This window comes from Paroedura picta, chromosome 8 (assembly GCF_049243985.1).
Source record: "Paroedura picta isolate Pp20150507F chromosome 8, Ppicta_v3.0, whole genome shotgun sequence".
Lineage (NCBI taxonomy): Eukaryota > Metazoa > Chordata > Lepidosauria > Squamata > Gekkonidae > Paroedura > Paroedura picta.
In genome coordinates this window covers 52,607,277-52,623,344 of record NC_135376.1, presented here as the reverse complement: position 1 = coordinate 52,623,344, position 16,068 = coordinate 52,607,277, and the positions used below count along the sequence as shown (strand labels likewise).

At 39.9% G+C, this 16,068-nt stretch overlaps 1 protein-coding gene across 1 annotated transcript in view; it reads left to right on the top strand.

Annotated features, from left to right (window-relative positions):
- NRAP (nebulin related anchoring protein) overlaps window positions 1–16,068 on the top strand; it is an 81,011-nt gene that overhangs the window by 6,098 nt on the left and 58,845 nt on the right. The window contains exons 3-9 of the mRNA XM_077349797.1: window positions 431–518; window positions 4,764–4,868; window positions 8,764–8,868; window positions 12,094–12,201; window positions 14,200–14,313; window positions 14,416–14,523; window positions 15,284–15,376. Of these exons, the coding sequence (XP_077205912.1) occupies window positions 431–518; window positions 4,764–4,868; window positions 8,764–8,868; window positions 12,094–12,201; window positions 14,200–14,313; window positions 14,416–14,523; window positions 15,284–15,376 (721 nt within the window). The remainder of the gene's footprint in view (window positions 1–430; window positions 519–4,763; window positions 4,869–8,763; window positions 8,869–12,093; window positions 12,202–14,199; window positions 14,314–14,415; window positions 14,524–15,283; window positions 15,377–16,068) is intronic.

Sequence of the window (16,068 nt, the reverse complement as noted above, 5' to 3'; positions counted from 1 at the left end):
GGTTGCCACCTGCAGCGTGCATAATTGGTGATTTTAGCCACCGCCATTCCACCCCGAATGCGGACCTTCCACTCCGTGCATAATGGGCCTATCTGAGGCAAGGTGGGTAACAGCCTGAGAAAGTACCTTTTTGGTTGTGGCACCAAAGGGATGGAATTTCCTCCCAAAGAAAAGTTATCTTCCCCCTTGTATCATTGTCTTCCACCAGTAGATGAACTTTTCTGGTTTGCTTGGCATTCCCTTACTCAGTCTTCTTCCTACATGTGTCTGTTTCATTTTAATTGTTTTACATTGTTTTGTATGTATCTATAGGGTTTTTTTAAAGCTTGTATTTAAACCTATTTAATTGCTTCAAAGTAAATGTGTCAAAATAAATAGTATAGCCTATTGAGAGGCGCTTTTTACATTTGTTCCCTTCTTTCTTTTATAGCCATAATCCAAAAAACAATACATTTACCAGTGTTTTTGAGACACCAGTAAATATGAATGTGAAAAAACAATCTGAAGCAGTAAGTGAGGTAAGGTGCTTTCGATATGTTTCATATTCAGCTGTAACCACTATATTAATACATACCAAACTGAATGTTCTCTTGCTCTGTTTTTCATGTCAAAATTAATGAATTTCCCAGCAATTGAATCCATCCTTTTTTTGGGGGGGGGGGGCGCTTTCTTGGCTGTTTATAAACTTCCTCTGCTGCTCCTCCTGTGTCATTTGTCTAATTCATTCCTCTGTTAATCCCAGTCAATAAGGGCTCATATGCTGAATGTAATGATAGCACGCTACCATATAGTCAATCTAAACTCGGTATGTACTAAATCCCACTGACAAATGAAATGCCCATTTTTTACATATGGACACATCTAACCAATCAGTCCACTCAGACTATTTCTCAACATTTTTGCAGTGACTCCAGAAATAGCTTATAGTGAGGCCTCTCATTGCTGTTATTGCTACAGACTTTTGAGAAATGTTCCAACTTTATCTGCTAAGACATACTTATTTTAGCAGTTTAAAACTGATAATGAGGCCAAATATAATCTAAAACTCTATTAACTAAGGTTAATTAATTGACTCATAGAAATGCCATGTGACAATTTTCAGTGCTTGATTCACAACTGAAGTTTTGTTTGGCCAAAATACTAGCTACACTTTATATTAGACTGGACTAATCAATCTGGCCCCACCTGGAGGCTGTCAACGCTATTCCCTTGTTATATACCCAATTACCCCACCATGCTTGGGCCTTAGCATTAAGGCAAATAGCCTTTTGTACTTAGGTACACTATTTGGAACTTTGATTCTTAGCAAGTTTAAAGAACTTTTGGAACTGGCTGGTTATACTAGCATTATTGTAGAAATTGTAATGCTGAACTTTTGCCTTATTTTCTGTACATCTTTGAAACTTGGCTCTGTGGTTTATATTTAAACAAAGAATACCAGAAAGAGACTTGCCTAAATAAGTTTTAAAGAACCTGAAGATGATGCCCTCAGCTAATACACCATTTGAAAATCCATATCCTTGCTCACCAAAAATTGCTAGGGATGCTGAACTGAGGTGTGGAAAGTGTGATGAGTTCAGTCATAACAGTTCATGCAAACGTTTTCTATAGCTTTGTTTCACAGTCCAAGTCTTCCTTTGAATTTTTATTTCAAATGAACCAGAAAACTCAAAGGAAAACTCAGCTGAATCTGTCAAGTCTTTGACACCAAACCAAAAAGTGCGTTCAGATTTATTAGAATCTGAACCCAAGTTCACTAAAAAAAGGGGGCTTTTCAAACCTCTGATGAACCTGGCACTTAAATCTGAGTTTTTAAGAACTATATAAAGTCAAGTGAGTTTTATGTGGTAGCATTGGGGAAATTTGGCAAAATGCTAGATATTTTTTCAAGCTGAAGCTGTAGGAAATCTCCTGAAATACTTCTGTGTTTCCAAAACTATTACAGTGATCCCAGTTACAAGTCTCCAAAATTTGGGGGTTTAAATCTTTATTTTTTGCCTTTATGTTTATAATAGAAACAAATGACCTACTATGTGACAAGGATAAAAATAGGGAAAACATTGTCCTCATACAGCTTTATTAGGCCTATTCTGTATCATACATTCCCATGATAGTACTTGAAGATTTCATGCACATTTTATCAAAAAGATTCAGGATTTTGGAATAGCCAAAGGGAAACGATAACACCAACAGGGTACACCTCCTTTTACATATGCGTGACATTGTGCTGTTCTGCAATGAGTCTGGGATAAACATTAGTTTCTATTTCTGTTTAGTGGCTGTAATATCATAGCTTGTTGTTTCTAGTATTTGTACACTGGAAAGATTAGAGATCTTTCCCTACTTTTTCCTCATATAAAACATATCCTGTTCCTTTACATCACAAATGGAAATTGAATTAAAATAAAGACTTATGGAAGCTAATACACTGATGTTCCACACTCAAGGGGTTAATGTACTTGCTGGAAAACTGATTCATGCACAAGATACAGGTTCCTGATACATTTATCTGGACCAAAGGTTAAACTTTTGCAGCCATTTAATGTTATTTTATACTCTTTCTTGTATATAAATCTTGGTCAACCAAAGTTATAGGAATATCTCTTTTTGTATGTACAGTGTAGTTTGGAGTGGCTTTGATCCATGCAGGATTACCATCTGCAGAATGCAAATATCTTACCTTCCATATCTTACTGAATCCAAAAATGCTTCTGCCGTGTTCTATCTGGGGGCAGGAAACACCACAAGCATAACATGGTGGGGGGCCAGAGATTCCTCAGCAGGTGGGATAATTGTCAGAAAAATCCCTACATTTCCACTTACAGAAGTCTTCCATGTAATCTTAGACTTCAGTTCTAGGACATCCATTTTGGGGAATCTGGAAAATGGAAGGAATTGCATAGCATTTCCATGCTGCTCATCTGCCTACTTTTTAAAATGATCAGGTTGATACTAATAATGGAACAGGTAGTAAGGCTTCTTGCACCCATGTCTCCTTGCACACAGTTCCACAGGGCCTGCAAAACAGAGCTCTTCCTCTAAGCCTTTGGTTGGTACCAATGAACTGATAACACCCATTGGGCCCTCCAGAACCACCCCCCACACCAGATATGCTCACTAAAAACATCACAAAGTATCATCAGTCTGAGCAATAGTTACTCCATGGTTATCTAGTTACTATATGGTTATCTAGTTTATCTGGTAAGCAGTTTGAATGTGGATAATGTTAACATAAGTTACAGAGTTCCATTTCTTACCACACATTATAATTGAATCTGTGCTGAGCTGCAAGAGAGGGTGATATTAAAATGTAATTAATTAAAAAATCCTTCCAATAGTAATTCAAAGCACATCAATTGGTGGTGGACACGTGGCTGCTGAAGTGACTTTAGATCAGATGTACATCTAGAGTTCAGGAACCTGTGCTGAGAACTGAATTCTGTGCTGGGACTATGGGTGACTTGGGAGAATGTGCTTCAGTTTCCCTCAGTGTTGTTATTTACCCTGCTGGGGAAATTGGAATGTGCTGAAGGGGGCATTCCAGGTTGGGAGAAATGTGTGTGTGACCTAATCTAAATTGAAGCTCATGTACCTGGAATTCAATTCCCACATGGAACTTTTCAGGCACACATCTGTTGAGTCCACGTGTCCCCCATATGCAGTTTGTAAGTTGTGACCTAAACCAGAGATACTCATAATCTAGTGGCTTGACATATTCTTCCCCCATGACTTGTGCTTGGGACAAAAGTTTCACAAATGTGACTGACAAGCCGGAATAAGGTTGCTTTCCTAGCAATACCTCATTTTTAAAAATGTTAATTCTATATTCTCTTTTGGGTATGGGGGTCGTTGTTTTATTTGTGAGGATTATGTTTGTTTGGAAGGCAAACATGTTTGGGACTTAATCTATTGTGAAATTATGTTGTGCATACTCTGCTGAGATAAATGGGACTCCCTCTAGGGAGACTGTGTTCTTCTTCCTTACTGTGTCCAATTGGCATGCTTTTGAGGTTCCCTGTTATGTGGCATGTCTCATTAGGTGCATGACTTGATGTGTTTCACTGAGTTTTGCTACATGGAAATACTGCTTTGTGCCCCATTGGTAAGGATCCTTTCTTGCAACTCTCTATGTATGGGAATAAAATGATATCATGTTTGCATATCATGGTGATTTAAGCAGCTGAGGGAAGTAAATGTATTTGCATTAACTACTGAAACAAATTATGCATCAAAGTCCATCTTGCACCACAGCAAATTCTGAGGCTGAGTTTTCAAAACAGAATATTTGATTCTGGATTTCCCTCTTGAAATTCAAATATTAATGCCTGATTGTCAAAATTGGTATCTGCTCCTGAAATTTAGTTAATGGGAAGAGTTCCTGATAATATCTGATGTGAATTACTGGAAATAAAGTTTGGCATTCTGCTCTTTGAAATAATAACATGTCTCATTGTCAGCAGATCTTCCCCAAACATGAAAGTCTGGATTTCAAAAGTCAAATACAGTTTTTTTTAAAGTCAAAATATAGTTTGAACTATAGACCTGATTTCCATATAGTAGGTTTTATGGTTTTAGTGTTGATTCCTAAAATGTGTGGCTCTCTTGCACTGAAAGAGTATTTAAAGTATACAGATCACAGTAGCATTTGAAAACCTTCTGTCATTCCATCATATTCAGAATGGCATTTTCATTTACCTTCCTTGGTTTAAGTGATTTTTTTTTGTTTGCATTTATGGCTACTGAGTCTGTGTTCATTTACTCAGATTAAGTATCGAGAAGAGGGTGAGAGATTCAAATCTGTTTTTCATTGGAATATGAAATCAAGCGACATGCAAGCTGCACAGAAAATACAACAATTAAACAATCAGGTATGATATCTGTCTCAGGGACCTGCAGATATGCAAGAAATACTTTATCATTATTTAATTTCCTATGAACTGATGTTGTTTCCTAAACAGAATTATATTTTAATACATTTACAATCTGTATTTCAATTATTTATTTATTTATTTGCTTTGTTACCTATTTATTTATTTATTAGACTTATTACCTGCCACTTCCGGAACTGTCTCATGACAGGTTACAATTAGTCCATATAAAATCCTATAAACCCCATTAAAACCCTCTGGACATAAAACCATACAATAATATAAATCAGTTTTATTTACAGTCATAGACAAAGCAATAGAAAACATAAAACCATACAATAAGACAAAACCACAAAAGACCAAGAAAACATGGCAATATTCAACCTCCTAACCACTACCCCCCTCCACTAGCCTCTAACATAGGGTTAGGAAGAAGGAGCACGGATTATAAAATGCTGTATCACTTACACCTCTTAGCATTGGGAGGCCCAGCAGAGCTTTTCGCCACTTTGGCCTCAACCATAAACTTGGTAGAAGAGCTCAAATTTTCAGGCCCTGCAGAACGCCAAAAGATCCCACAGGGCCTGCAGCTCCTCTGGGAGCTCATTCCACAAGGTGGGGTGCAGGACCAAAAAGGCCCTGGCCCTGGCCCTGGTTGAGGCCAGGCATGTTTCCCTGGGGTGAAAGGTGGTCCCTCAGCTATGTAGGTCCCAGACCGCGGAGAGCCTTAAATGTCAAAACCAGAATCTTGAACCGGATCTGGGCAGCAATTGACAACCAATGCCAGCTGCCTCAGCACAGGCTGGACATGGGCCCTCCAAGATATCCTTGTGAAGATCCTAGCAGTTGCATTTTGGACCAGCTGCAATTTCTGGATCTAGGTCAAGGGCAGGCCCATATAGATTGAGCTTATGCTTACATTTATGCTTACAAATCCGACCACGGCTCCACTCACCTGGACACATGGTTGCCATTGCTGGATGGGAAAGGCGCCGGTAGAACAAAGAAAGAGCTCCATGTGGCTTGGCAGGGCAGGAAGCCAGATGGCTGCCCAAGCACAAGCATGGCCTTAAACACTCAGTGGGCTTACAAGGACAGCTGGAGGGAATGTCCAGCCTCCTTTGCTGTTCACGCTGCCTAGGATCACTTCTCCCTCCCTCCCTCCCTGTATTCAGTGTTTGTTATCTGTTTTTTTCCTGTGTCACAGCTGCAGTTTTGTTTGGGGGCAGATCCTTTGGGGTTCAGCCTGTGCCTTTGGCCAGGCTTGGCCTAGTTTGGAAGCTTCCTTATGAGGCGCAGGTGCATATGCAGCAGTGTCTTCCCTGTTGGGGAGACAGCTGCCACACATTGTGATGTGGCTGAAGAGGACCTCAATAGAGGCTGAAACCCATGGGCTTCTCCTTAGCTTCACCTTCCTGGTGGTCTGGCAGGCCTGATGGGTAGGGGGAGCTTGACAGGTGTATTGCTCAGACCCCGCGGGTAGGCCTGCTGGTGGGTTCTCCCTCCCAAAAGATTGTGGTCTGCTGGCTGCAGGATCGGGGGTAGGGGGTGGGAGTATTTTATGGATCCGTATCCTAACACGTGGTTTGCTTATGTTCATTTGTGTAACAGTAAAACCTGTGGCCTCAATCATACCCAAATTAAATGCTATGTGTGTCTGTGTATCCTTCATGTACCTGTACTGTCCCTTCCCTACCCTGCAATTACTTTTCCAAACATCCTGACCACTGATCTCTGTTCTATAAAGACAGTTCCAGAACCAGATCATGTCATACCACTGTAACACTGAGGGTTTGATCTGAAGATGCGCTTAGAAGGGTGCAATTTTGTTAGGATTACACTGTTAAACAAATAAAAGGTACCTCAATGAATTGGAAAGCAGGGTGTTTGGAGCTGGAGGTGAAATATTATTTAATACCTATATTTATTTTAACATGACAGCCTCCAGATGCAAGTGCAATATGAGAAAAGGCTTGTCATAGGAAATTCCTTCCTTCCTTCCTTCACCTTTTTTTGCTCTATACACCTTGCTTCTAATCAACATGAACCTAAAACTGGCAAAGCAACAAAGTCAATAAAAACAGCTAATAAATCCCCCCCAAAAAAAACAGCTCATGTTATGAACCTGCTAACAGAACATATGTCATAAATAGCACCTTTCTTCAAATTTCCCACTGAACAATATTGCTTTGTAGAGTTTCCTAAAAAGTGCTAATGGCTGTCCTTTTCTGATCTACAACAACAAGCAAGGAAAAACAATGTTGCGGTGGGGAGAAACATTTATTTCAGGTATCAACACCCCTATGCATTTCACATTTAGCTTCCTCAGGGGGTTCTGTAGATGTGCTGCTGAGTTCATATTCTGCAGAACCCCCTGAGGAAGCTAAACATGAAACATGTAGGGATATTGATATTCGCTTGTACTGACGCGTTTGTATTCTATAGAACTCTCTGAGGAAGCTTAAAGCGAAACACGTAGGAATATTGGAAATTGGAAATTTTTCTTCTCACTGCACTATCATTTTGCTCCAATTGGTGCTGCTTTTTGTTCTCTACAAAAGGAAGACTACCATCATAGAGAAAACCCCACAATCAGCAGGCAGTCTAACCATCTTGGACAGTGGAGAGGTTCACATTTAGCATAGGTGTTCATAATCTTCTATAGGATGCTATTTTCAGTGATACATAATGTAATCTGCTGCCAAGTATACCCTAATGTCATCTGCTGCCACATATACAATATGTTCATGTTCCAATGTATGGGCAGAGCTGATTAGGTATATGTTTACATTTCTATGTTAGAAAAAGTTATTTATTCTAGTCCTAAACAAATAAGGCTATGAGCCTCTTGTGGCACAGAGTGGTAAGGCAGCCGCCTGAAAGCTTTGCCCATAAGGCTGGGAGTTCAATCCCAGCAGCCGGCTCAAGGTTGACTCAGCCTTCCATCCTTCCGAGGTCGGTAAAATGAGTACCCAGCTTGCTGGGGGGTAAACGGTCATGACTGGGGAAGGCACTGGCAAACCACCCCGTATTGAGTCTGCCATGAAAACGCTAGAGGGCGTCACCCCAAGGGTCAGACATGATTCGGTGCTTGCACAGGGGATACCTTTAAACAAATAAATAATTTTAAGAAGGGCATTAAGTGCTCTTACTGGCAGTGGGGGTCTGCCTGTAAGACTGCATTTCACGATACATCAGCATGTCAAGGGGACCACCATTTTCTCTCACTGTATTTTCTGGCTCAAGGTTCTTGAGTGTGGGAAAATGCAAAGATTTTTTCCACTGACTCCACATATCCCTTTTTTGAATTCAACATAGTGGTTCAAGAAAAACAGAAGGATAATATAGGGATAAGTGAAGGGACAGGTGGTGGGAGAAGCAGGACTTAAAAGATTGCTGATGTCTAGAACAGAAGTAACAGTGGTAAGTCCTAAAATGAAAAAGTGCATGTATTCCAACACCATGTCAGTAAACAAGACTTTATACTGCCTTCCAAGGAGACTTCATTTCTGTTATGGGCAGAGAGCCTGGGCACCTATATTTAGAAGTGGAGAGTTTACTTTCTCCTGGTTTGACAACCTGATCAAAATTATATTAATTGGAGCTCAAGTTTCATTGAAATTGTAGAGGCTTATATGTAAGTCATTGTGATTCATAATAAGCTGGTACTGTATACAAATAGTGGAATTTTCCTGTACAAGTCCAATTTAAATACCTCCTTTCCAAAAACAGAAACAGTGCATGTGGAATGGTATGATATAGACATAAAAATGTGCACGATCAGCTTTGTATCTAGCCACCCATTTATAAAAGTCACATAATCACAAACCTTATGTTTTAACAGCTTGGCCACAGGGTCTCTGTGCTGATTTATCACGATACCTTTCTTTTTTAGAAAGCCTCTCATGCTGCTTATGAAGAAGGAAAATCCTGGTATTCTGAGACTATCCCAGATCTAGAAATGGTCAGGATTGCTCAAACACAGAAAAAATTCAGTGATGTAAGTCGGTTTGTATTTGGAGTACCTTATTGTGTAACAAAGTTGGTCTCAAGGTAAATGATTTTGCTCAAGTTAATCTTCGAGCCCCCACATCCCGATTTACTTCATTAATCCTCTTATCTTATTTCTACTCTGGGTTTGTGATAGCAGTAGAGGACAAATTAAAACTACAATATCTCCCATCCAGCTGTACTGCATCTTAGGTACTTAGAAACCAGAGATAATTAAACAGAGAGTATGGGATACAGCCCTCCAAGTTGACATATCATGGACCTGTTCTGTTCTGGCCATGGCAAACAATGATCAAAATTTTACTCCACCATATTACCTGTTTAGAGTTTCCCAAATATCATAGACTTTTTACTATGCCTTCTCTTAACATTCTCCCGTCTTCCCTTCTTGAAGGGAAATATATAAATATCCCATATCCACAACATTTCTGAAATCTCAAAGGCTGAAATCATTCTATTTGTGTGTGTGTCTGTATTCATTCATTCATTCATTCATTCATTCAATTTGTATCCCGCCACTCTCCAATGGGCTCGTGGCGGGTAACATAGTCTTAAAACCCCATTAAAACACCCCCATTAAAAGACCTAAAAACCAATAACATGGCGGATAATCTCCCAACCTACTTCCCCATCCCAACTAGAGGTGTTGAGAGCACGGGGTTCTGGTTTTGTTTTGTTTTAAAAGGCTGGAATTGCATTACAACGCAATTCCAGCGTAACAAAATTTTCCTCCCCACATTCCAGCTCTGCCCCCAAACTAATTTATGGTACAAATCCATCATCTTAAGTTATAACTATTGAGGTAAAAATAAATATTTGCCTCTGCCACTGAATGTGGGCAAGCCCTCCCTCCCACTTGCTGTGATCTGGCATTCCAAGGAGTCAGGGATGCCTGCTGTGCCTGTGGCAGGCTCCTTCCTATCACCGTCAGACGACACTGACACTCATGGGAAGGGAACTCCTAGGCCCCAGAAGCTAAGGGCTGTGGCCCCTCCATCCCAAACTCCAGCCATTATTTGTGTTGATTTACAATCGTGGTAGATGAAGCAATTACTGTGGCTTGTTCAAGTCCTGGGAATTGGGGGAAGGGGACCAACATGTTTTTTTTTTAAACTGGGATGTTGTGGGTGGGTTTGAGGATGGAAGTGATACTGGGGCAATGCGGAAGCGATGCCATGACTAGGGACGGCCCTGATTTTCCACCTCCAGAAAGCCCGGGCCCGACATATGCCCTGATCAGGCCTGTGGCAAAAAAGGAAACATTGATTTTCCTGTATTCCCTTGCTGTGGGACAACTGAAGGCCTGAGTTGCAACAGGCCTGGGACCACCCTGGACCACTCTCTATTTTGTCAGGAAACAGGAATTAGCTCTGTGCCTAGACAAATCATGAGCAGATCCAAGTTCCTTGTGCTGTAAAGGTCTCATTCTGGTACAATAGAAGCAATTGAGCATGTATTTCATGACATTTAGAGTGTGTATATTACATCCAAATACTTAGACAAATCCAATTATTGTATGTTTTTCTTCTTGCTGACTGTTTTAATGAAACTACCATTAAGGTAGCAAGGTTTTGTGCACTGGTATGCTCAATAAAGAAACTATTGGTTTAGTATTTTAATGATTTTATATTATCATTAATTATAGGAATTCTTTGTAGGATACCTGCTTATGTATCCAACATGTGTCACATATGCATTGTTTTTATGATTAGCTGAATGTGGATTATGATAAACTATGTATGTATGTAGTTTGTATTGTATAATAATTTTATTTATGGAAAAGCATTATTTTGTGAGTGGCATTATCAGCAGGCCTGAAGAAAACTGCCCTTTATATTTAATAGAGGCTTAATGTGAGGAAATGGGCAGCTTTTCATGGTAAATAATGTGACTTGGCAAGTAACTTCACTGGGTGACCTTTGTTTCTCAGTCTTGAGAAATAAATACTGCTCTAATTTGGACAATTTCTTATTATAACATTCAAAGCATGGTTCATGGATAACATTGGCCTAGGACAGACTTTCTCAACTAAGGTTTCATAAAACTCCGGAGTTTCTTGACAGTCCCAGAAGGGTTTCTCAAATGGGTGGGAGTTAATTAATTTTTTATATATATTTTAAATTTGTTAAACATGTATTGAGTTATATGACTTCATATGGTTCCGTTAGCCTGCCTCCCCCTCCCGAAATGGCTTATTATTATTATTATTATTATTATTATTATTATTATTATTATTATTATTATTATTATTATTATTATTATTTTATTTCCCACTACTTCCTGGATAGGCTCGTGGCGGGTAACAGCAGTCTTAAAACCCCAGTTAAAACCCCATTAAAAGACATTAAAAATTACCAACATAGCAGCCACAATCCCATTCCAAGCCCACCTACCAAGGCGATAGAGAAGGGGAGAGGGGATGTATGATTCGGACCCCCACGGGGGGGCAACGTTCTACCTCGCAACCCCAGCCTCACCATAGACCTGGCAGCTCTGTTTTACAGGCCCTGCGGAATGCTGACAACTCCCGCAGGGCCCGCAGCTCACCCGGAAGCTCATTCCACCAGGTGGGGGCCAGTACTGAAAAGGCCCTGGCCCTGGTTGAGGATAGGTGTGCTTCTCTAGGATGGGAACAACTAGTAGATTTCCCCCCACAGAGCGCAAGGCTCTGCTGGGGACATAGGGCAATAGACGGTCCCTCAAATGTGTGGGTCCCAACTCGCGTAAAGCCTGATGGGCCTGGAGGGGGTGGGGAGGGGAGGGATCCCAGTTAGGCATGTACATAGCTATGCTTACCAACCATATTTTGCATGATCATGCTATTTCTGGGGTTTCTTGAAGTCTGAATAATGTTTCAGGGGTTTCTCAGACTGGTCTAGGATATAAGAAATGGATTTTTATGTGACATGTAAATTACCATCTTTCATTCTGAACTTATGTCTAATTGTGTTATTTATTTATTTTTAAAATTTAATTTATATACCTGTGCGGTTTCCTCACATTAAGCCTCTATTAAATATAAAGGGAAGTTTTCTGCAGGTCTGCTAGAAATACCACTTATTAAACTGCTGTTTTAAGCTCCTTGCAGACTGATCTTATGTTTACTTGAAAGTAAATTGCACTACATGTGAATGGGCTTAACCTGAGGTTGTTGGGCATTGGATGACAGTCATGGAAGAAAGATAGAATGCACATGTTTGTTTCTTGCTTCTAGCTGAAGAATATGGAGGAATATGAAGAACACAAAGGAAAAGGTAGCTTTCCTGCTTTGATCACTCCAGCTTATCAGATAGCCAAGAGAGCTTCTCAACTTTCCAGTGATGTGAGTTCCTCTTTCACATGGCTTTATCCTGGGGAACAGAGAAAATATAGGGTTGGCAAGAGTGAACTAGGACATTCCTGGAGGTTTGAGGTAGAGCCTGGGGAAGGTGTGTACCAGTGTGGTATAATGCCATAAGGGGGAGGGGTTTACAATACATTCCAGAATCTTTGTGAAACTACTTCATTGGGTCTCACTTTTTCTTGAATTTTAATTCTCTCTATTATTTTTCTATCTCATACCATTGGTAATAGGTTTTAATTGCTTCAATTGCTTCAATAATACAATTTTTTTGTATTATTTCTATTATGTAACTTTTTTTGGAGGGTAAAACTCCCAAGCCCCCCCCCCCCCGGTTCACTGCCTTGGAATTTATTCTCCAAAGCAGTCATAGTATCCAAGGGATCTGATCCCTGTAGTCTAGAGATCATTTATTATTCAGGGAGATCTCCAGCTCCCCCCCTTCTTGCTGTGAATCATAGCCACCAATACTACTACTACTATTACTATTATTAAATTTATTCCCCACCAATCCTGAAACTGGCTTGTGGCAGGTTACAACTCCTTTGTTAAAACCCCCAATAAAACCCCATTAAAATACAGGACATAACAAGAATAACAGTACAGAACATATCCCTTTGAAGGGTTGCTAATCTCAGGATCCAAGTTCTACATAAACACATGATTACACTTCTATGAATAACATAAAGGTAAAGGTAAAGGTATCCCCTGTGCAAGCACCGAGTCATGTCTGACCCTTGGGGTGACGCCCTCTAGCGTTTTCTTGGCAGACTCAATACAGGGTGGTTTGCCAGTGCCTTCCCCAGTCATTACCGTTTACCCCCCAGCAAGCTGGGTACTCATTTTACCTACCTCGGAAGGATGGAAGGCTGAGTCAACCTCGAGCCGGCTGCTGGGATTGAACTCCCAACCTCATGGGCAGACAGATTCAGACAGCATATCGCTGCCTTACCACTCTGCGCCACAAGAGGCTCTTATGAATAACATACTTTGAGCATTTTTGTGGTTACTTTTTATGTCTCATAACCAGAAAAACTTAGATTCTGCTGGGTAGCTGTATTGGTCTGAAGCAGCTGAACAACGTTTGAGTCTAGTGGCACCTTTAGAATCAACAAAGTTTTATTCTGGGTATAAGCATTCATGTGCAAACACATATCTGAGTGAACAGAATAAAAGTTGGTTGGTCTTAAAAATGCTGCTGGTTTCAAACTTTGTTTAACCAGAGGAATTGTTAACCTTGAATATTGACACATGAAGGGTTGAATGTAGGAATCCACCATTCAGTTCAGCCATAGCTTTAATGATCTGATAGTTGCTTGCCGCTATGGATCTTAAACTAATATCATAAACTAATATGCTATTTTAATAAATATATGCATGCTTTTTCTAGTATGAAAGAACAGGAAGTTAATAAAAACTTCACTTTGTGGATTGCTATACAAATTCCTGTAGCTATTATTCCAAGAATAACTTGTAGTGCTTTAATAGGAATTGAAAATGAAAGCCATTGAGATTGTTACTGATTAAGCATGCTGGGTTGGTGCAAAAGAAAGCTGTTTCATCCAAATAAAAATTTCAAAGTTCCCATTGAGTTTAGCGTCATTCTATTAACTTTAATAGGCTACTGGTTTGATCTCTTTTACACATTTACTTCTCCGCAGCCATTTCTTTGTTATAAAATAAACATGTTTGAGAATTCATGGACTTGGAATGAAATAACGGATAATTAATCCAAAGCACATAATTTTGACAAATAAGGTCAGAATATGTTGTTATTCCAATCCTTTTTCATCAAGGTATCACTTCTTTTGCATTTGTAACCGAGGAATTTATATTAACGGACAAAAAATGGGAATAATTAATTAGCAAATCCAAAGATCATTTATTTCCTTGCCTTTTGATGCTTTATGGCAAGAAATAAGATGGCAGTTTTTATTAGTATTAAAATATTCTTTGGGTATGTTTTATTCCCTCCCATAGGTGGAGTATAAACGAGGGCATGAAGACCGTGTTTCCAAATTCACTGGTGTTGTAGATACTCCAGATATACTTCATGCAAAGTCTGGGGGCCACCTCTCAAGTGATATAAGTGATGTAAGAACAGAAGAAGAAAATAAGTACTTTATATTTTCCTTTGCTACTGACTATGTTTCTGGTGATATGATGTTTTCTTTTTAACTTTCTTGGTTTTTACAGTTAAAATACACAGAAGAGTATGAGCAACAGAGAGGAAAAGGCAGTTTCCCTGCAATGATTACTCCAGCCTATCAGATAGCTAAAAGAGCCAATGAACTAGCAAGCAATGTAAGTTTCAAAAGCATCGACTACATGAATTGGTTATCGTACTAGCACCTACAGTGTGTATGTAAAAAATTAAGGCCAAGTTTCCTATTTGGGGGGAAATTTAGACTTTGCTGGATTTGCACAGATAATTTTTAGAAGGAATTCTGATAGAGAGCCAGCTTGGTGTAGTGGTTAGGAGTGTGGACTTCTAATCTGGCAAGCTGGGTTTGATTCTGTGCTCCCCCACATGCAACCAGCTGGGTGACCTTGGGCTCACCATAGAACTGATAAAGCTGTTCTGACTGAGCAGTGATTATCTATAAAACTTTATATGGTCCATGTCCAGGCATTTTTTTTAAGCCAGGAGTACTTGTTGCTGGAGCCCAACCCATGAATCTGTTGGCTTGTTCTTGAAGCTGAATCCTGGCACCAAAGTTATGAAATTCTGTCACATAGCATACACTGAGACGGCTTGTTAAGATGTTTTTATTTACTCAATCCTGTTGTGGTCCAGTTTGCATAATGCTATATTATTTGCTTCTTTCTGTAAACTGGAGAGGAATGGGAAGGCGATTGTAAGCCGCTTTGAGCCTCCTTCTGGTAGGGAAAAGCGGCATATAAGAACCAACTCTTCTTCTTCATTGGACAAAATAGCTATGGGGTTTTTATGGAACTGGGCTTCTAAGGGAAAATGTGGCATACAAGTTTATAAAGTAAGTAGATGTAATATATTTAAGTTGTAAGACCAACAAGGGTTATCCTTTCACCTCCTTGTTTTCAGGTTAAATATCACCAGCAATACAAACAAGAGATTAAGGGAAAAGCAAGTCATTTGGTTGGTGCTTCAAAAGAAAGTTTAGATCAATTTAGTCAGGTAAGGAAAAATACAAATTAATCACTGCTAAAATGTATAAATTGGATGCAAACTGTTCTGAGCAAAGCAGAGTTAAGCTGGTGTATTAGAATTTTTCTACTTCCACCCTCCAACTACAGCCCCTGAAATTCTTCTTTTGGCCGCAGGTGAAATCTTTGTCATCAGAAATGATGTTCTAAATGGTATCAAGAACTTCTTTCCTCTCCCTCCCCTCAATAATTTAACAAAGCAAAAGAAGTATTTGTAATAATATTGTATTTTAAGTCAGAATATAAGTAATCTCACCTTAATGTTTTGGAATTTTTTATTTCTCATATATTTGATATCACTTCACAATGAATATATCTAAAGTTTGTTTCCTGCAACGTATACTGACATGCAACATACCTGATAGTTAAGAATATTTTGCTTTTATTGAAATACTAGGCAGAAAGCCCGTTGCAATCAGGAATGCAATGGATGCTAGCAATGCGGGCAGGTGCCCCCTCGTCCTCCCCCCCCCTGGCACTGAAAGGCCAGGCGCTGGCTGCCCAAGACTCGAAGCACCACTTGTGTGGTGCCCCAAAGCTTGAGCAGCTGGCGTCTGGCAGCCCCATGGCACTGAATGGCTGGGCACCGGATGCCCAGTATTCAGAGCACCGCTTGCATGGCAGCCTGAGGCTTGTGTGGCCAGAGCACGGCAGCCCTCTCAC